The following is a 22,054-nucleotide window of genomic DNA, read 5'->3' as shown; positions in this document are numbered from 1 at the left end:
AATGGCCATTTTACCAAAAGCAATCTACAGATTCAATGCAATCCCCATCAAAATACCAATCCAATTCTTCAAAGAGTTAGACAGAACAATTTGCAAATTCATCTGGAATAACAAAAAACCCAGGATAGCTAAAGCTATCCTCAACAATAAAAGGACTTCAGGGGGAATCACTATCCCTGAACTCAAGCAGTATTACAGAGCAATAGTGATAAAAACTGCATGGTATTGGTACAGAGACAGACAGATAGACCAATGGAATAGAATTGAAGACCCATAATGAACCCACACACCTATGGTCACTTGATTTTTGACAAAGGAGCCAAAACCATCCCATGGAAAAAAGATAGCATTTTCAGCAAATGGTGCTGGTTCAACTGGAGGGCAACATGTAGAAGAATGCAGATCGATCCATGCTTATCACCCTGTACAAAGCTTAAATCCAAGTGGATCAAGGACCTCCACATCAAACCAGACACACTCAAACTAAGAGAAGAAAAACTAGGGAAGCATCTGGAACACATGGCCACAGGAAAAAATTTCCTGAACAAAACACCAATGGCTTATGCTCTAAGATCAAGAATCGACAAATGGGATCTCATAAAACTGCAAAGCTTCTGTAAGGCAAAGGACACTGTGGTTAGGACAAAATGGCAACCAACAGATTGGGAAAAGATCTTTACCAATCCTACAACAGATAGAGGCCTTATATCCAAAATATACAAAGAACTCAAGAAGTTAGACTGCAGGGAAACAAATAACCCTATTAAAAAATGGGGTTCAGAGCTAAACAAAGAATTCACAGCTGAGGAATGCCGAGGCTGAGAAACACCTAAAGAAATGTTCAACATCTTTAGTCATAAGGGAAATGCAAATCAAAACAACCCTGAGATTTCACCTCACACCAGTGAGAATGGCTAAGATCAAAAACTCAGGTGACAGCAGATGCTGGCGAGGATGTGGAGAAAGAGGAACACTCCTCCATTGTTGGTGGGATTGCAGACTGGTAAAACCATTCTGGAAATCAGTCTGGAGGTTCCTCAGAAAATTGGACATTGAACTGCCTGAGGATCCAGCTATACCTCTCTTGGGCATATACCCAAAAGATGCCTCAACATATAAAAGAGACACGTGCTCCACTATGTTCATCGCAGCCTTATTTATAATAGCCAGAAAATGGAAAGAACCCAGATGCCCTTCAACAGAGGAATGGATACAGAAAATGTGGTACATCTACACAATGGAATATTACTCAGCTTTCAAAAACAACGAGTTTATGAAATTCGTAGGCAAATGGTTGGAACTGGAAAATATCATCCTGAGTGAGCTAACCCAATCACAGAAAGACATACATGGTATGCACTCATTGATAAGTGGCTATTAGCCCAAATGCTTGAATTACCCTAGATCCCTAGAACAAACGAAACTCAAAACGGATGATCAAAATGTGAATGCTTCACTCCTTCTTTAAATGAGGAAAAAGAATACCCTTGGCAGGGAAGGGAGAGGCAAAGATTAAAACAGAGACTGAAGGAACACCCATTCAGAGCCTGCCCCACATGTGGCCCATACATTTACAGCCACCCAATTAGACAAGATGGATGAAGCAAAGAAGTGCAGACCAACAGGAGCCGGATGTAGATCTCTCCTGAGAGACACAGCCAGAATACAGCAAATACAGAGGCGAATGCCAGCAGCAAACCACTGAACTGAGAATAGGTCCCCTATTGAAGGAATCAGAGAAAGAACTGGAAGAGCTTGAAGGGGCTCGAGACCCCAAAAGTACAACAATGCCAAGCAATCAGAGCTTCCAGGGACTAAGCCACTACCTAAAGACTATACATGGACTGACCCTGGACTCTGACCCCATAGGTAGCAATGAATATCCTAGTAAGAGCACCAGTGGAAGGGGAAGCCCTGGGTCCTCCTAAGACTGAACCCCCAGTGAACTAGTCTATGGGGGGAGGGCGGCAATGGGGGGAGGGTTGGGAGGGGAACACCCATAAGGAAGGGGAGGGGGGAGGGGGATGTTTGCCCGGAAACCGGGAAAGGGAATAACACTCGAAATGTATATAAGAAATACTCAAGTTAATAAAAAAAAAAAAAAAGAAACAGAGAACATTCTTCCTTAGGGGTATATAGTGTCTCATTCCTGGTCTTTAACAGAGTATTGCATATAACACTTTAATCATTTTTAATTTCTCTCCTCCACTAAGTCGGAGTTCTCAGAAGCCAGCAACTGTATTATTATATCTTTCTATTATCAGCATCTCTTATAATATCTGCCACATAGTGGCTGTACAATAAATGCTGGTTGGTTGGACTGAATATATTAATTAAAAAATGAGATGCTGTAGAATCTCTGGAGAGGTATAGAAAACAGCAATCACCCATGCAGGTCATAAATACAGCTGAAAATTTTCCCATATCCCTGATAATGTATTTAATATTACAATTGAAATCAATATATCCAAAACATACCATCAATGTAAAAAAAGTGTTTATAGTATATTTTACAATCTGTTTTCATCTTGTTATAGTATTATAGTTTATGTGGGAAACACATCCAAATTTTAACCAGCCTCTTTTCAGCCAGTGGACAGATACAAGTAGACAATAGAGCTTCCGGGTGGGGCAGTGCAGTTCTGGATGGTAATGAGCTCCTGGAGTGATCATCCTGACAGGAAGAAGGCTGGATGCCCAGTGACAAGCTTTCAGCTGACAACAGCAAAGACAGCAATTAGATAGATGAGCCAGAAGAAACGGAGTTCATTTATACATGTTAAGTACCCAGAAAAGTATAAAGAAAATAATTGTCCACCAGCCAAAATAGTAATTTAAAATTCCCTCATTCTTTTTGGTCATTGCCTTGATAGAATATGTTATCTGAAGTGATTGATGTAGTTAATTCAACTTTCTTTTTTCTTACTTATTAATCATTTTATTATTTCAAAGTTGCTGTTCTGTCTTGACTTGCTGGCTATGGAACGGGATGCAAAAAGACTAGAGCTTAGCAAGTCAGAGGCCTAGGGGATTAATGTTTAAATTGTCTCAAGTCAAAAAAAGGCACCTGACGGCCACCCTAATCCCTCTTATTTCTATATCTTAAGTTGATATCCCTCTGTCTATTTTCCTGCCCTTTGCAATTTTACTAAATACTTCTGTCGAAGTAATTTTCCCCATGCCTTTGCCTTTAGGGGCCCTGACTTGTTCTCCCATTGAGAACTCCTGGTATGTTAGCTCCAGCCCTTTTCTTTCACTTCATGGAACCAGCTGGCTTCCCAGAAGAGCTGGGAAATAATAAGAGTGGAACCAGCTTCTGCTAGCAAGGAGTTCTTGCTGGTATCTCCACACCTGTGTTTCTTCCCCTAGATGGCATTGTGCTGACACTCAAAGACACAAATGGATGTTCATCCCTGGTGGTTCCATCATTCCAGGCTGCCTCTAAGAGCACAGGTCTATCTAGATCTTTCCTCTCTGTGGCTTTCTTTCCTCAAAAGGTAGTTCAAACCTTATCTACTTAAGCTTTTGTCAGCATGGTATTTCCTTTCTCAGCATCTACAGACCTGCCTTCCATAGTTGCATGAGGACCTTTCTGCTTTGAATGTTAGTATCTTAAAACAGAACTCATACTTTTTCTTTACCCTGTTTTCCAGCTGCTACTATTTACCACTCTTTAAAACATAAACTCCTGGCTCAGAGTAAGTTCATTCCTCCACCCTTCTAAGCCTAGCTCCAAGCTGCCAGTGCTCCCTTTGAGTCATCTGCTGTGGAGCTCCTAGAAATTCATCTTCTTTCCATTTCAAAAGTCTCTGCCTTGCTTGGATGTGAAAGTCTAACAGGGTTCTTTATTGTGACCTCTCTCTGTCTTTATATCTTGTTGCTCTTGTCTAGATTGCTCACAGCTATTGAAACAATCTTCTTTGAAACAATACTTACCAGATTTCATTGATTCTCAGAGGCAGGGCTTTACACATTTATTACATTTGAAATTTGAATTGAAGATACAAATAAATGGTGTGGCATCTTTGAACTGACAGTACATTTCTTTGTTGTTGAGACACATAATACCAGAACAGCCTGCATTGATCCTTCTGTTCAGTACAGCCTGTTACATCATTTACGAAGTACAGTAGCAAAAGCATGAGTTTTTATTGCAGATATACAAAAGTTGACATGTCAAATCTGTAGGTTCCCAGCCCTGTATTCTAGGCACATTGCTTGCCATTTGACCTGCGGCTAAGACTTGCATAAGTGAATGAGTCAGTCCTAACTTCCAGAATTATTGTGCAAATTAAATGGAAATAAATGCTGGCCCATCCTTACACTGGAGCAATGCTAACTTCCTTGTCTTTCATACTCTTCATTCTTCCACCAGGAAGCAAATACAAAGAAAGGGCATATGTTCTTCTCTTGGCTTTCTGAGTATCATAAAAGATTTTTACTCTAGTTATCCCAAGGCATCTGCTACTCTAAGACAGTGGCCCTCAACCTTTTTAATGCTGTAGCCTGTAATACAGTCCCTTATGTTGTGATAACCCCCCAACCATAAAATTATTTTAGCTACTTCATTACTGTAATTGTGTGCTACGTTGTGAATCACAATAGAAAATATTTTGTGTTTTCTGGTGGTCTTAGGTGACCCTCTGAAAGGTTTGTTCAACTGCCCCTGAAGAGATTACAACCCACGGGTTGAGAACCATGACTTTAAGGAGTGCATTAGTTCTATCAGGTGCAGAAGGAGAGTTGAGTTCAGAAAGCATTTATTGCATTACATACAAGAAGAGATGATGCAGCAAGACAAAGACTGTGGTAGTCTGTGCTCATGTAACAGAACACCTGAGACTAATTTATCAAAAATAGAACAGTCGCATAGTCTGGAAAAAACAAAGCAAGATACCAATAGGTTGCTTCCTCATAAGGGTGCAGCCTCTGTCTCCAACATGGCATCTTGGTATCTGTATCCTCTGGGAAAGAGAAGCACGATGTACTACAGGCTGGGCAGTGGAAGGGCAGAAAGGCCACTTTCCCCCTCTGCCAGTGCCCTTTTAAAGCTTTAATATACCCAGAGCAGTGGAGGCTTCACGACCTACACATCTCTCAAAATTCTCCTCCCAACAGCAGTCATAGTGAGGATAAATTTCCTACACTCAAACTTTAACATTTATTCAATTCTTCTGATCCATTTCTTCAGCACATTGGCTAGTTGTGAGATTCTACCTCTCTCTGGAGCTCTAATTTATAGAGAAAGAGGTGGGGGTTTGTTATTTTCTTTTAAAGGGCAGATTTAGACCTTACCAACATGGCTGTTGAAGGAATGGGAGGAGATGGGGATCAGAGTCAGCAGACATGCCCCCATTTCCTTTCTGTGAGCTCTGCTTCAGAAGGTGAGTGTGCTCTGAATTTGATAAGCAAAACTAAGCAGGTAGATAATAATTCTTAGGGATGTTTGCTCTGTTCTCTACAAAGGACACTAGAAAGAGATTACCTCATAACACTCTGCACTTGCAACTGGGACACCAACTTCTTAGTCAACATGACCAAAAGCTGTATAGTCAAACTCTATCCACATAGACGCCCTCTAACTATGATATGTCAAATCATATCTATCACTATAGAAAGCTACTACCAATGCTTTGGGCAGGAAAAAGAACCACACAAAAGACCTGGGGTGGATGAGTAGGGTACATGGAGCACGATACAATGGAGGCTCTCTATCCAGGGAAAGGGAAGTGGGGGTTGGTCAGCTGAGGAACAGCAGCTGCTATCTAGCTGACAGGAAAACACCAGTTCATGGTTTCCCTTTCCCCAAACACAGCCCTGACTGTCTACAACAATTTTGGTTGCAAGAGCATAGATTCCTGTGTTGCTTCCTCATGCACTTGGCATCCAGTGCCCAAGAACTCCCTTTTCTCCCTTCAGGATGTGAGGTCATCTTCATAAGCAATGGAAAAACCAAGACTTGCCACAAAGGCTCCATGAATATATCATCCTTAACTACAGTTTAACTTAACTAACAACCCTTTTTATTCTGATGGGCAGGAAGCCAAAACTGGGTTTAAGCAAAATAAATAAGCTATGTATGTGTAGAGCTATGTACATCATAGTCTCAGGCTGGATTAAATTTTGTGAACCTCAGATTAGCATGGCGTTGCAGATGCTTACTGTTTTCCCTTTGCATTACCTCACCAAAGTCCTCATACCCCATCAAGCCAGTCTCTTCTACACCTCTTTTCTTGATTTCTTTTAATTATAAAATTATATGCCTAACTTTTTTTAAAAAATCCATGTATAACATTTTTTTTGGTGCATCTTGGTCAGGGTCACCCCCAAACCCCCTCTCCCAGCTCTCTCTCTCCATTCCCACCTTACCTTCCACATATCTTATCTCCTTCCAAACTTTACATCTTTTGTAAATAACCCATTAGATGCAGCTCATGTTACCCATATGCTAGTGTGTATGGAGCTAGCCACTGAATCATAGGAGACTTACCAATGACCAGCAGGAAGAGTTCCCTGGTCCATCCAAAAGTTGATTCTCTACACTCTACAACAACAGTGGGTGGTTTCCTTAGCAATGGGGCCAAATCTAGTCATGGGGAGCAGTACAGATCCAGAGCAGAAACCTGTCTTGTTTGGGGTGACATCTTCATATAATAACCCATGTCTTCTGGAAGCAAGCAGCGTTGTTTGCGCGTGCCAGATATCCCTGCTCAAACTTCTTCTTTTATTATGCTTTAATTGGCTTAGAGACTCACTGAGTTTCACAAGACTTCTTCATACATCCTTAATGTTGTGTATCTACCCCCCTCTCATTTCCCTCACCCTCTGATCCCTGATCTCCTGATCACTCAAAACTTAGCAGCTCCTAATATCCCCCTCCCCTTTGTTCTTTCATTTCATGTATGTTCCACTAACCTATTTTATTATATATTATATTTTTATTTTGGTTGCAAGAACATGGGTTCCCACATTGTTTCTCCATGTGTTCTTCATTTCTGCCTGCTCGGGCATCCCAAGATTTTTTTTTGTCCCCTAAGTTACCAACATACCTTGTAGGCTTTGTAACTGACACACTCTGTTATGGTACCCTTGGTCTCGCCTGCACCTTGTCAACTAATCACCTTTCTCTCTTCTCTATTTATCTAATGGATGCCTCTGTCTACCGGGAAATGAACAGCTCTTCATTGGATCGCATCACTTCACTCAGGCCAGAGGTCTAATTTGTTTAGTCACTTCGCATTTCAGTGCTGCCCATCAGAGCCTAGGCAGGCTTTCCCAAGCTGATACTCCCTGGGAGTATAAGCATGTTACATCATCCATCTCCCATCCCTGTGAGAGCCAGATTATGAGAGTGAAAATAAATAAGGATGACAGCAGGCAAGGGAGAAGGAGAGTGTGGACATGACCTTCATTGTTTTGATTTAATCACAATTTTCACAGCATGCAGTGGCTCCTCTGAATAACCAAACCTGACTTCTTACACAATATTATTCCTCATTTTAGCTTGTGCTCAGGGTTGATCTTCTTAATATTTCTCCTAAATGTAGAGTGGAAGCATTGGGGGAGATTCGGGATTTAGTAGAGCATTATTCTCTACTAAGCCTTAATTTCTGCTAACTGTGACTGTCTCAATTACCCCCCAGCAGTGGAAACCACCCAAGAGAATTTGTCCTTTGGTAAGCAGAATGAGAAACAGTCCTCAATTTTCAGGTGACATTTAAGTGTCTCGGTTGAATACACTCAACAAAAAGCCTTCTGTAAATCCTAAACTCACAGTACTTAAGTTTTCCATTATTACTTTTCCTGTTTTCTCAGGAGGGAGGGGGAGACAGTTTAACAAATGTTCAAAAACTAAAAAGATAACTTGTATGAAAGATTTGCTTTGTCCATAATTAGGTAGAGACCACTGAGATGTAGTTAACTTATTCACTTACCTATAGAGTAAAGCATTTCCTCTATCTGGTCCTTAAGTCCTTCTGACTACAGAAGTTTATGTCATAATCTTAGTGTCTATGCACAAGCAGGATACAGCACAGTTCTTGTCTTTGCATCACTTTCATGTGTACTAAAAAGTTCCTCCAACCCTCTTTGGAGTAGAAGCTATGTAGCTGTCCTTTAAGGTCAATCACATGTATTTGTGTATCACGTCCTTGCTGATGTCTACTCTTGATCTTATGAATCAGGCTTGTTTGGGAACCTCAGAGCCCTGTCCACATAGCTTTCAGATAGCTACTATGATGATCAATATTGTTCAAATTAATAAACTGAAAGAAGCTAAAATTCTTTGGGAGACAAATGTTTGGACATGTCTGTGAAGAATAATCTAAAGTAGGTAAATTAACATGAGAAGATCCCCCTTCACTGTGGGTGGACCCATCCTCTAGGCTGCAGTCCTGGACCAAATAAAAAGGAGGAAGCCTACTGAGCACCAGTATTCATCTCTCTATTTGCTGACTACGTCATTGTGAACAGCTGTCTCAGAAGCTCCTGCTGCCATGACATTTCGACCATGATTTGGGGGGGGGGGGCTGTTTTGTTTTGTTTTTGTTCTTGTTCTTGTTTTTTGTCACAGCAACAAAACAAGTAACTGAGACATTTAGTGATAGCACACTGCCTCAGGAAGAGGTATGAGACTAGCAGTGCCAGTGTTGAACAGTCTCTGACCCAAGGTTGCTGAGTCTCACAAAGTATGTAGTCATGAGCTGGCACTGACCCATGTGACGCTTACTGCCAAGGAGATGCAGGTGCTGTTGGCATGCATCATGGAGGCACGGGGTGGGGGCAGGAGGGGAAGTGGTCAGTGTTCTTATTGTCCAGCATTTTCAGAAAGGCCTACTTAAGCTGAATTCTTTTTAAAAAAACGGGTAGAGGAAGATGATCTGCTGGAGGGAAAAAAGTTGAAGGAAAAAGAAACATTCTCATGGGCAAATTTGGAGAACTTGAAATTTATGTAGAGTTTACTATTGATTTGCTTAATCCTCGCTATGAGCCTAGGATATAAATTCCATCTTTCTTATTTTGGGACGATGCGCCCACCAAGCTTCTGTTAGATTCCTATGACTGGATCTTGCTCTAATTCTGTTTTCAGTGTCTGAGGAACCACCATACTGATTTCCAGGCTGGTGACAAAAAATTTAATTCCCAGAGACAATGCCCACATGGTCCCCTTTGCTCACACCCTCACTTGCATTTGTCACTGGTTTCTTTGATAACAGGCATTGTTATTGATCATTTGCATCTCTGCTTTTGAGAAAAATCTGCTTCATTTACTCACTCATTGGTAGGATGATCTATAGTTTTCCAGAACTTTATAGATTCAAGCATTATCCCCCATCTGATGTACAGTTGGCAACAGTTTTCTCCTATTCTCTGCAATGTCTGTTCACGCTGCCGTTTGTTTCCTCTGCTAGGCAGAAGGTTTTTTTAATTTCATGTGCTCTCATTTGCCAAATTCTGTAATTATTTCCTGAGATATTGGAGTTCTTAAAATGATATCCCTAAAAGTTGGGCGGGGTGGGGGGATGGCGATAATGAAAGCTAGAGAAATCCATTTTTTAACCCAAACTAACTAAAATGTGATAAGATTATTTTTAAGGGTGAAAGGACATCATTCCTAAGGAGAAAGTGCCTTAAGCAATAAAGAGCCACTACAATAACTAACAGCTCTCGATTCAGTATAGGATTTGTTTAAATAAATAAATGAATGTGTAAATAATGTATGTATAATGTAGGGATGGGAACAATGGCTCAGTGGGTAAGTCAAAGGATTAAGACCTGAGTTGAGACCCCAGCACCCAAACAAAATGCTGAGTGTAGTTACAAGCATACCTGTAATTTCTGTGCTGGTAATAGGCAGAGACAGGAAAATAAAGAAGGCTTACCAGCTGCCAGCCTTCAGCCCCTCCTCCCCCCACCCAGCCTCCAAGTTCGGTGTGACCTTGTCTCAAGGGAATAAGCCAAGGAAATTCCTCCACTGGTCTCCAGCCATGCACAGGCATGCACGCCCACACATCCACACTCACATGCACATTTAACACCATACACAAATTATATCAGACATAGACTTTCTGACTTTGGTGTTTTATATCCAGATAAGGTTCTATAATGTGGAGAGTTTTATCAAGGAAACATTTTGGTCAACATTTCCTCAAAGGTCTTCTTTTCTTTTTATTTTTTTTCTTTTCCTTTTAAAAAACTATTTTATTACTTTTCACTTCTGTGGAGCTAGGTATTAAATGCAAGACTTTGTGTGCTGGAGGCAGTAGTCACTCTGCCATTAAGCCTAAATCCCCAGCCACCTGTGATTTCTTTTTGTTTTGGTTTTGTTTTTAGTCTTTTTTTTTTCTTATTCACATTGTATCCTGCTCACTGCCTCCTTCCCAGTCACCCCCTCCCACAATCTTCCTCCCACACCCAAAGGCTTTTTTCAAATAAGAGATAGTACTAGAGCATTATCAATTCAAATTCAAATTTTCTGGAAGATAGATAGAAGCTGAAATGTTAGGTTAGTAACTATTTCTTACATGTTGCTTGATAGTCTTGTGAGGTTGGCAAACAAAAACGGACGGAAAAACAAATTCCGTCTTATTGCTGGGGAGGATTTATTAGGGCTTTCTTGGTTGATTATTTTGCTTTCAGATCAATTGAGCACATTATAATTAGCAGGATAAATCAGCATCCCTAAGAACTTAAAAAAAATGAGATGGTTTTAGGTTTTTAAAAAAAGATAAAAGTCAGATTGCTTCTCTAAGCTTTCTCCTTAAATGGCACAATAAATAAAGGCACAGAAAATGTGCTGTTGACAGGATTGTAGTCCAACACACAGCAAAGAGCATCATGGGAGATGCTCTGCCCAGGCATCACTCTCAAAGTTAAACTTAATTTTTTTTAAGTGTGTAATAAATCTTGTCTTGTTGAGCACTTTCGTTCCAAGCTGTTTTTTACCAGTTATTGATCATGTAGATAGATGGCACATCTATTTGCCCAAAATGGAGTTTTGCATTGCATAAGTTCAATGCTTCATGTATTTACTCTGTCCCCGTCTTTGAGGTTGCTTGATTTTATCCTTTCTCATCACTTAATTCCCATAAAGACATACAGAAAGAGCAGTTTAATGGAGAAAAATTGGGGGCAGGAGAATATTTAAACAAAGCTACTGAAGTGTTTAAAAAAAAGGAAGAAAAAGGAAAGAAAAGAAAAGAAAAGAAAAGAAAAGAAAAGAAAAGAAAAGAAAAGAAAAGAAAAGAAGAGAAAAGGACAGTTTATGAAGAAGGGCTGGAAGAGGGTACCAGTCACCAACAAGAGGCTAACAGTAACCAAAGCGTAAGGATGATTGATGCAAACACAAAAGACAAAAGGATGATTGACAAAAGACAATGTGGCAGGTAAGTCATGGGATGCTCTGCCTTCCACAATGCACTAGATGAATGAAAAGAACCCTGTTTGAAATTTTTATTGCGGTCATTTAGTCTGTACCTACTTACTTAGATCCTGATGGTTGCCTTTACTATTCCAGTACTTGGTGTAAATAAACATCCATTATTCTTGTACCCATGTACTCTATGGTCAGGAAATATAAAAACATTATAAAATCACAATATGAATAGATGTACAAAGAATCCAGCTTCATTGAGATTCAGTCTTAAGCTGTATGACTCAATTGGGGTGTCTTGTATATTCACAGGTATATGGTAATTAGAAAAATCAAATTTAGAACATTTTTTCAACCCAAAAGAAACCCTGTGCTCGTAACAGAAACCCACCTCTTCCCCCTCCCGACTTGCACTAAGGAACCACACTACTTCATGTTCTATCATTATGTGCAGACTGCTCACTTAAGCAGAACTGTATAATCTGTAGCTCTTTGCAACTGGCCTCTTTTAGTTAAGACTTGCAAACTTCACCTGCATTGTAGCCTGTAATCATATCTCATTACCTCACGTGTTGCCTACTGATCACCTGGTGGAATGCTGGTTGTCCCCAGCTGCTAGGAATACTAAAGGTCCCTACTAGCATCCAAGCATAAGTTTTCGTGGAAACATGTGGTCATTATTCTTGGGCTTGTTTCTCTGGGTACTATTGCTGGGTCATGTGTTAACCCTGTTTGAGCACTTCAGTAACTGCTAGACCCTTCCCAGTGTTTGAGCCATCTAGAATGCATAGAGGGTCTGGTCTCTCCTCACCTTCAACCTTTTTCATTACAGACACCTGGGTGTATACATAATTATGATCTGACCTTGCTTTGACTTGTGATGTGAATAATAATAATAAATAATACAGAGTATCTTTTTATGACTATGAAAATGTGTATGTACTCTTTGGAAAAGAAACTACTCAGGTACTCTTCCCATACTTAAGTGTTATTTTTCTATTATTATGGAGTCAACGACATTCTCCACGTGCTCTCGATGTTTGACTTACAACTTCCTTCTGTGTGTTGTTATTTCCACATCCTTGCTGCCTCTTCTTGGTTTCACTGGCATGTATTTACTGTACATAGCATTGAGTTTCCTAAGATTATTACCCTGATCTGTTTGAACATTCTCTGCCATATGCTCCCATCCTCCCTTTCTCCTCCAGCCCTCCCCCATCAGTGCTTTCTACCCCCTAAGTAGCTTTGCTTCTACTTTCGGGTCATATATACAGTATGTGATTGCCAGTACCTGTAACAATAATTAAGTGGTCAGCAAGAGGGCTCAGCATGTTGAGGCTCTTGCTGGGCAAGCTTAGCAACCTGCATTTGATCTCTGGAGCCCACATGGAGGTGGCAGGAGAGAAAGGACTCCACAAATTTGCCACTGATTCTCCACACAAATACCATGGCACACCCACACTCACATTTTAGCAGATTCCTCAGTATTTTATTATACAAAAATATGCCTTATATATGTACTTATTTCTTTTCTAACGATCCTAGTTGAATCTCCAGTACAGTGTTGAGTAGATGTGTGTTTCATCTGGTTAAGAGAATGTCTGTTTCTGTTTCTACATTTTAGGTACTTTTATCATGAAATGGCGCTCAATTCTGTCAGTTCTTTCTCTGTCTGTTGAGATGATCATGTAAATGTTGTCCTATTTTCTATTACTACAACATATTATATTAGCCAGTTTGTCTAACATTTTAACCAACCTTGAATTCCAAGCAAATTTTACTTGATTGTCTTGTTTAATCCTATTTCTATATTTCTATACAACTAGATTGGACTAATATTTCATTGAGGATTCTTGCCTTATAGTCATAAAAATTATATCAATACATAACTTCCTGGGGAATTTTTTGTATAGTTTTTGTACCTAATTCATACTGTGCTTAGGAGAGGGTCCTTTCTCCTTCAAGTTTTTGGAAGTGTTTATAAAGAACTGATATTAATTCTTCTTTAAGTCTTTGACAGACATTGCCAACACGTCCATCTGGTGCTGTGCCTTCTCTTCCAGCAATATTTAATGTGTCATTTACTGTGCGATCTCCTCTTTTTTAATTTTTTATTAGATGTATTTCTTTACTTACATTTCAAATGGTATTCCCTTTCCCAGTTTCCTGTCCATAAGTTCACATCCCCACCCCCTCCCCCATACGGGTGTTCCCCCCATCCACCTCCTTTACCAGCATTCCCCTGCACTGGGGGTCCAACCTTGGCAGGACCAAGGGCTTCCCCTTCCACTGATGCCCCAACAAGGCTATTCTCTGCTACATATGCAGTTGAAGCCCTGGGTCAGTCCTGGTTTATTCATGAAAGCTCTGCTTGGTTGGCATTGTTGTTCTTATAGGGTTGCAAGCCCCTTCAGCTCTTTCAGTCCTTCTTCTAATTCCCCTAAACAGGGTCCTGTTCTCAGTTCAGTGATTTGCTGCTAGCATTGACCTCCTTATTGGACATGATCTGGATGTGTCTCTCAGGAGAGATCTATATCCTGTCCCTTTCAGCATGCACTTTTTAGCTTCATCAATCTTATCTAGTTTTGGTGGCTACATGTGGGGCAGGCTCTGAATGGCCGTCTGATCTCTTCTTAAAGATGCCTATAGATTGTGTGTTTTGTCTTGAGTCAGCTCTGCTAATTTGTGTCTTGTTGGCAAATTTCCAGTCACCTCAGTTAACTTAGTGGCACACAGTCAGATGTTTCTGGTATATTCCTTAGTGCTCACTATTCCTCTAGAGCAGGTAATAATTGACTCTTTCCTTTAACATCATTTTAATTGTCTCTAAAATGTCATTTTGTTAACCTTTTCAATGAAGCTTTGTTTTGTCGGTTCCTACCTTTTTCTAGCTTATACATTTCCACGATGAGCTGCTACTTCTCGCTTTTTGATTGGTTACACTGTTCTTGGTTGCTCTTCCTTTTTTTTTTTTTTTCAGTCAGTGATTTTAATTTTTTTTCTTTTTTCTATTTTTCGGAGCTGGGGACCGAACCAGGCAAGCTCTCTACCACTGAGCTAAATCCCCAACCCCGATTTTAAATTTTTTTTATTAACTTGAGTATTTCTTATATACATTTCGAGTGTTATTCCCTTTCCCGGTTTCCGGGCAAACATCCCCCTCTCCCCCCTTCCTTATGGGTGTTCCCCTCCCAACCCTCCCCCCATTGCCGCCCTCCCCCCAACAGTCTAGTTCACTGGGGGTTCAGTCTTAGCCAGGACCCAGGGCTTCCCCTTCCACTGGTGCTCTTACTAGGATATTCATTGCTACCTATGAGGTCAGAGTCCAGGGTCAGTCCATGTATAGTCTTTAGGTAGTGGCTTAGTCCCTGGAAGCTATGGTTGCTTGGCATTGTTGTACATATGGGGTCTCGAGCCCCTTCAAGCTCTTCCAGTTCTTTCTCTGATTCCTTCAACGGGGGTCCTATTCTCAGTTCAGTGGTTTGCTGCTGGCAATCGCCTCTGTATTTGCTGTATTCTGGCTGTGTCTCTCAGGAGCGATCTACATCCGGCTCCTGTCAGTCTGCACTTCTTTGCTTCATCCATCTTGTCTAATTGGGTGGCTGTATATGTATGGGCCACATGTGGGGCAGGCTCTGAATGGGTGTTCCTACAGTCTCTGTTTTAATCTTTGCCTCTCCCTTCCCTGCCAAGGGTATTCTTTTTCCTCATTTAAAGAAGGAGTGAAGCATTCACATTTTGATCATCCGTCTTGAGTTTCGTTTGTTCTAGGGATCTAGGGTAATTCAAGCATTTGGGCTAATAGCCACTTATCAATGAGTGCATACCATGTATGTCTTTCTGTGAGTGGGTTAGCTCACTCAGGATGATATTTTCCAGTTCCAACCATTTGCCTACGAATTTCATAAACTCGTTGTTTTTGATAGCTGAGTAGTATTCCATTGTGTAGATGTACCACATTTTCTGTATCCATTCCTCTGTTGAAGGGCATCTGGGTTCTTTCCAGTTTCTGGCTATTATAAATAAGGCTGCGATGAACATAGTGGAGCACGTGTCTCTTTTATATGTTGAGGCATCTTTTGGGTATATGCCCAAGAGAGGTATAGCTGGATCCTCAGGCAGTTCAATGTCCAATTTTCTGAGGAACCTCCAGACTGATTTCCAGAATGGTTTTACCAGTCTGCAATCCCACCAACAATGGAGGAGTGTTCCTCTTTCTCCGCATCCTCGCCAGCATCTGCTGTCACCTGAGTTTTTGATCTTAGCCATTCTCACTGGTGTGAGGTGAAATCTCAGGGTTGTTTTGATTTGCATTTCCCTTATGACTAAAGATGCTGAACATTTCTTTAGGTGTTTCTCAGCCATTCGGCATTCCTCAGCTCTGAATTCTTTGTTTAGCTCTGAACCCCATTTTTAATAGGGTTATTTGTTTCCCTGCGGTCTAACTTCTTGAGTTCTTTGTATATTTTGGATATAAGGCCTCTATCTGTTGTAGGATTGGTAAAGATCTTTTCCCAATCTGTTGGTTGCCGTTTTGTCCTAACCACAGTGTCCTTTGCCTTACAGAAGCTTTGCAGTTTTATGAGATCCCATTTGTCGATTCTTGATCTTAGAGCATAAGCCATTGGTGTTTTGTTCAGGAAATTTTTTCCAGTGCCCATGTGTTCCAGATGCTTCCCTAGTTTTTTATTTTAAATTTTTTAATGTAGTTCCTTTTAACTACAATGCTCTTGTCTTGATGCTACTCTGACTTCCTCCCATAACTTTGACATGCTATATCTTCTTTTTCATTTGCCTAAATCTTTATTTCACTTGTGATTTCCTTCTTGACCTATGTGCCATTAACAAATGCTGCCCTTTCTCATTTGTCACCATTTTCAAGGGTTTTCTTGCTAGTTATTTTATGGCATATACATCCTTATGTGGTCTGTCATTCACTGTAATGTTGTCCCATAGAGCATGGTTTCACATCCAGCCAGTGTCAGTTAAGAAGAGAAAGACCAAGTCTATGTGCAACTGTTCTGTTGTACAGTACACAAACAAGAGTGCATTCACACAGCAATGGATTTGAGTGTGTTTGATGCTTTATTGACTGACGGATGGAAATGTCCTGTTTTCGAGGCTAAAGAGTTGGCTCAAGAATTAAGAGCACTTGTTGTTCTTGCAGAGGACCCACATTCAATTTCCACACCCACATTGGCAGCTAACAAGTATCTACTAACTCCAATCCCAGGGAGTTCAGCACCCTCTTCTGACCTTTCTGTGGGCACTAGACATGCATGTGGTGCACAAACGTATAAGCAGGCAGAATGCTCATACACTCAAAATAATCAAATAAATAAATTTTAAAAAGAAATACATTTGTTGAAATATCCTGTTTTAACACACACACACACACACATATATATATAATATATATATATATAATATATATATATATATATATATATACAGACATACAGACATACATACTGGATTTTTGGCAACAGAAATCAAAATGTCTAAAAAGGGGGAACTTTTCTAAGTCGCACAGTTCAAATTACTTACCAAATTACTAACTTTACTGCCCTTTCTGTTGGATTTTCTTCATAGATGACTTCTGTGCCCTCCTGAAACTCAAAAGCACACAGCTCTGTTCTTTGGAACTCAGTGACAAGCATATGCTGTTTCTCCACTGTCCAGCCTACGAGTCAGCAGTTACAGAACCAGGGAGCCCTTGAGAAACTGAATATTGCATTTTCATTTGTTCATCATTAATTTTAAATCATTCCAGCTAGTGATTCTCCAATTAATCAGTAGAATTATTATGTCCTTGCCAACTATCACTTCCCTCCTTACTAATGTGTGGTTAAACCTTACAATGTAGTTTAAATAGTGTTCCTCAAATCAATGGGAGAGTTTTCAGATAGGCTGGAAGTCCTGGAATGGACTCTGTGGAAGTAGTTTTAGGAGATTTATTGTCTGTGTGGGCTTTGGAAATGCAGTTATAGATACTGCAGTCCACCAGCATGGACACTGGGATCCTAATTCTGTGTTCCTCACAACTGAACAGCAAGCACTCTTCACCAGTGAACCAGGTCACTCCCCTGCCCTTTCCTCATGGAAATATTTATTAGAGAAATACTGTCTTTAACTTAAAACCTCAAATTCATGATGTCAGATGTCTACTAGAAACACAACTAATGTGGGAACCACAGCCAAAAACCAGGGAGCACACAAAATCTCTGGAATCTGCTTGTATCACAGAGGACTCCCCTTCTGTTTACCCCTCACCCAAGCCCATGTCAGGGCCTGTAAGAGAGGCAGGAAGTTTCTTTTCCCTGATGTGGGGAGAGCAGAAGGGAAGGAAAAGCAAAAACCTTCAAAGCCTCAGGCAGAAACAGTTGCTTTATGCAGATAGTGCTGAGTAAAGGGAACAGGATCCCCCTGCTGATGAACTGACTTCTGAAAGTTGTTTCAGACTAACAGAACCTTCCCAAGGAGTGTTTGAAGTCAGGACATAGAGGCCCCCATTATCTTCCTCTCTCAGTACAGCATACCTTTCTGTTTTCCAACAAGGTTCTTCAGATATGTATTGATGAAAGCCAAATTGTTCCCAGATAAAACAGATGTAGTCAAAATATCTATCCTCTGGAATAAAGTGTGGTATTAACAGGAAAGGGGGGGGTTCTTTTTTTCTTTTCTAAAGAAACATGGGTATTTAGTGACAGATCTGGCTCTCTTCTTATATCAGTATTCACAGTACATAATAACTTACAGTGTGATTTTTTTCAAAAGCAATGTGGTAAACTTATCCCAGATACAATCATTTTTGCTAGTGTAATGTAATTAAATGCTACACTACAAAACCTTTGACATTTAACATTTCCTTTTCTCCAGGCTTGTGTGATTCCTATATCAGAAACAAAATAAAAAATTCAGTGCTCATTCCCAAACCATCATGGAGTAAAGACATGTCTCTTTAGATAGAACTTGAAAATCAGTGCTCACCGCACCCCCCCAGTACCCATCCACCAAGGAAACCCATGCTACAGAGAGAAAAGTGGACAGTGCCATTAACTTGACATTGTGAGCAAGACTAAAGTCCACAGGTAAATTTAATTTCCTTGCAGGGGAATTAACACTGCTTCATCCATTTTTCCGCAGGTCATAGATCTGTACTGGGGAGTTGAGGAAGATGAATGGGACAGCCCCGAGCTGCAGAAGATGCGCATGAAGCTGCTGGAGGAGTGCTTGAAAAGTTCTGCAGGTCCATGTTTTGTTGTGGGTATAAAAACACTAATGCTTTCTTCTATTCAGTCATGAGAATGTTCAAATGTGTGCTCATTGGTGGGGGTTAGGTTTCTGGGTTTCGTTTTATTGTTGTTTGTTTGTTTTTGTTTGTTCCAAGAGGAAGATTTCTTAAATATTTATTTTAAAGAAATTTAACTGTCTTCTTATCTACACATGTAAAAGGGAAAAATATCTCTCCAGCTTTTCACAAGGAATGTTACAGATGAATGGTGAAATTGTTGAAATATTCATGGCTAGAATGACTGGAGTTGACTGGCTATCCAGCTTGCAATCAGCAATAAGGATGGCTCTCTCAGTCCTGCCATAACTAACATAGCTTCCCCTGTCTAGCTGCATGATTTAGACTGTTACAGTATCTTTTTATTCCCCCAATATTTCTTTAAATACAATGGCTGAAAGATTTCGTAAAGTCAACCAAACATGCTAGTCAAACCCAACAGGAAATGGTACCTCATGAATTTGTGTCTACAGTGATTTCCAGACTGAGGTTCACTACAAGCGTCAAACATGTCAACAAAGTCTTTTCATGAAGAGCATCACTATTAGCTAAGTGTGCTGTTCTGAAGAGGGCATCCTCCTCTATGTAAGCACTGTGGTAGTGGTATAAGGAGATCAGTTCTTTAGTGGGTGAATGTACAAAATCACTTCCACACCTTGTATAAGAAAGCCGTATCTTGAATCCAAAACATGTCTAGTCATCCATGGGAGCTGAAACAGGATGCTCTGAGACATAACCATCATGGTGGGAAATATGGCAGCAGGAAGGCAGACATGTCCTGGAGAAGTAGTTGGGAGCTTACACTTTGAGATGATAACACAAGGCAGAGTGAGAGCCAAATATAGAATGAATGGGGTTTTGAAACCTCAAAAAGTATTCCTCTCTCAGAGCCCCCAAGTGACACACTTCCTCCAGCAAGGCCACACCCCTTCAAAAAGCCACACCTCTTAATCCTTCCCAAACTGTTCCACCAACTGAGACCAAGCATTCAAACATATGAGCCTGAGAGGACCATTCTCACTCAAACTACCACAGTATTTCTATAAGAGAGTTTTTAATGTTAGTTTGTCTATCCATACTCATTCAGATATACATACTAGACCCTGCAGTGATTTCAGACCTGACTGGCTGGTGGGAAAGTTCTTACCAAAGACAATGAATTGAATTAAGGTTTGTATGTTTCAGGGGCTGTTGTTAATATTGGACATGTGCCAGGGTAAGGTATGTGGTAGTGTCTTTGGGGTGCCAGATTCTCTTGATTCAAACTTATCAATGAGCTAAGACAATAAGATTCCCCACCCTCTTGAAGCATGTATCTTTATGTGGCTAGAAGTAGAAAGGGGCAAGCAAAAACCTAAATATAATAACATGTCAGATAGTGATCAGCACAATAGAGGAAATACTCAGAAAGAGGAGAGATTATGATATCAATGGGAGACCATGAAAGGAAAATGGGGTGAGAAAGAACCAGGCTGATATTGTAGATTAGAGATCTTCAAGGGGTGGCTCTCAGGCATGTCCTTGGCATGTTCAGGGCACAGCAAGCAGGCCACTGTGCCTGGAAGAATGGGAGCAAAGGAGGAAGATACAGGAATGAGGGACCTTTAAATTTATTTTTAAAAGTATTGTGCATCCTTGTGCTCAGTATAATTAGGAACCATCAATCTCATAAAGAAAATAGTATTAAGAGAATAAATATTCCACTTTTACTCTGAGTGACAAAGGAAGTCAAAGAAATGTGTTGAACAAATTGGGGGAAAATGATCCTACTGATCTTTTAAGAACCATCTTACTGTGGGTCCAGAGTAGAACTGGGACACACAGACTTTAATGCACAGGAGAAACATACCTGGTTTAGGGATTTGCAGAATAGATAGATGATAACAGTGACTTAAGTTTAGGGTGAAGATCTGTCTGGAGTGTATCAGTGACCTCAGTCTTGGAAAAATGTCTGTCTGGAGTGTATCACCAGCTACACCACTGTTGTGGTTTCAATGAGAAGTGTTCCCCAAAAACTCCCATGGTCCCCAGCTGGTTGGGCTGGTTGGGGTTGTCATCCAACTCTTAATGAATAGAGGCTTACTAAAGGAAATATGTCACTAGGCTCAAACTTTGAGGGTTTAGAGCCTTGACCAACTTCCAGTTCATTGTTTCAGTGATTAAAATGAAGGCCCACAGCTTCCTTCTACTGTCATCTCTGCTGCTCATTGCCATGATTCCCCACCATGATACATCCTCATCCTTCTGTAACCAGACATCAAATAAGTTTGCTTTCTTAAGTTGCTTTTGGTCATGGTGTTTTTCACAATAGTAAAGTACCTAATATTAGCTATCCTCAAAGTAAATAATACAACGAGATACGCTAAAGCAGGGGAGATGGGAGAGAAATCCAAGCCCCAAAACACAGGTCAGATTAAATCCCTTGATGGTCACAAGGCTAGATTGGAGAAGTCAACCATCATATATACCTCATGACGATTCAGGTGTCATTTTCTTTTTTTTTTTAATTGTTATTAATTTGAGTATTTCTTATTTACATTTTGATTGTTATTCCCTTTCCCGGTTTCAGGGCCAACATCCCCCTAACTCCTCCAACTCCCCTTCTATATGGGGTTCCCCTCCCTATCCTCCCCCCATTACTGCCCTCTCCACAACAATCACGTTCACTGGGGGTTCAGTCTTGGCAGGACCAAGGGCTTCCCCTTCCACTGGTGCTCTTACTAGGATATTCATTGCTACCTATGAGGTTGGAGCCCAGGGTCAGTCCATGTATAGTCTTTGGGTAGTGGCTTAGTCCCTGGAAGCTCTGATTGGTTGGCATTGTTGTTCATATGGAGTCTCAAGCCCCTTCAAGCTCTTTCAGTCCTTTCTCTGATTCCTTCAACAGGGGTCCCGTTCTCAGAACAGTGGTTTGCTGCTGGCATTCTCCTATGTATTTGATGTATTCTGGGTGTGTCTCTCAGGAGAGATCTACATCCAGTTACTGTCGGCCTGCACTTCTTTGCTTCATCCATCTAATCTAGTTTGGTGGCTGTATATGTATGGGCCACATGTGGAGCAGGCTCTGAATGGGTGTTCCTTCTGCCTCTGTTCTAAACTTTGCCTCCCTATTCCCTGCCAAGGGTATTCTTCTTCCCCTTTTAAAGAAGGAGTGAAGCATTCGCATTTTGGTCATCCCTCTTGAGTTTCATGTATTCTGTGCATCTAGGGCACTTCAAGCATATGGGCTAATAGCCACTTATCAATGAGTACATACCATGTGTGTTTTTCTGTGATTGGGTTACATCACTCAGGATGATATTTTCCAGTACCATCCATTTGCCTATGAATTTCATAAAGTCATTGTTTTGGATAGCTGAGTAATATTCCATTGTTTAAATGTGCCACATTTT

General features: G+C 40.6%; 1 protein-coding gene across 1 annotated transcript in view; it reads left to right on the top strand.

Annotated features, from left to right (window-relative positions):
• Positions 1–22,054, top strand: part of Nwd2 (NACHT and WD repeat domain containing 2) — a 191,134-nt gene that overhangs the window by 93,139 nt on the left and 75,941 nt on the right. The window contains 1 exon segment of the mRNA NM_001432794.1: positions 18,518–18,634. Coding sequence (NP_001419723.1) covers positions 18,518–18,634 — 117 coding nt within the window.

This window comes from Rattus norvegicus, chromosome 14 (genome assembly GCF_021556685.1).
Source record: "Rattus norvegicus strain SHRSP/BbbUtx chromosome 14, alternate assembly SHRSP_T2T, whole genome shotgun sequence".
NCBI classification, from domain to species: domain Eukaryota; kingdom Metazoa; phylum Chordata; class Mammalia; order Rodentia; family Muridae; genus Rattus; species Rattus norvegicus.
This window is presented reverse-complemented; position numbering and strand designations above follow the sequence as displayed.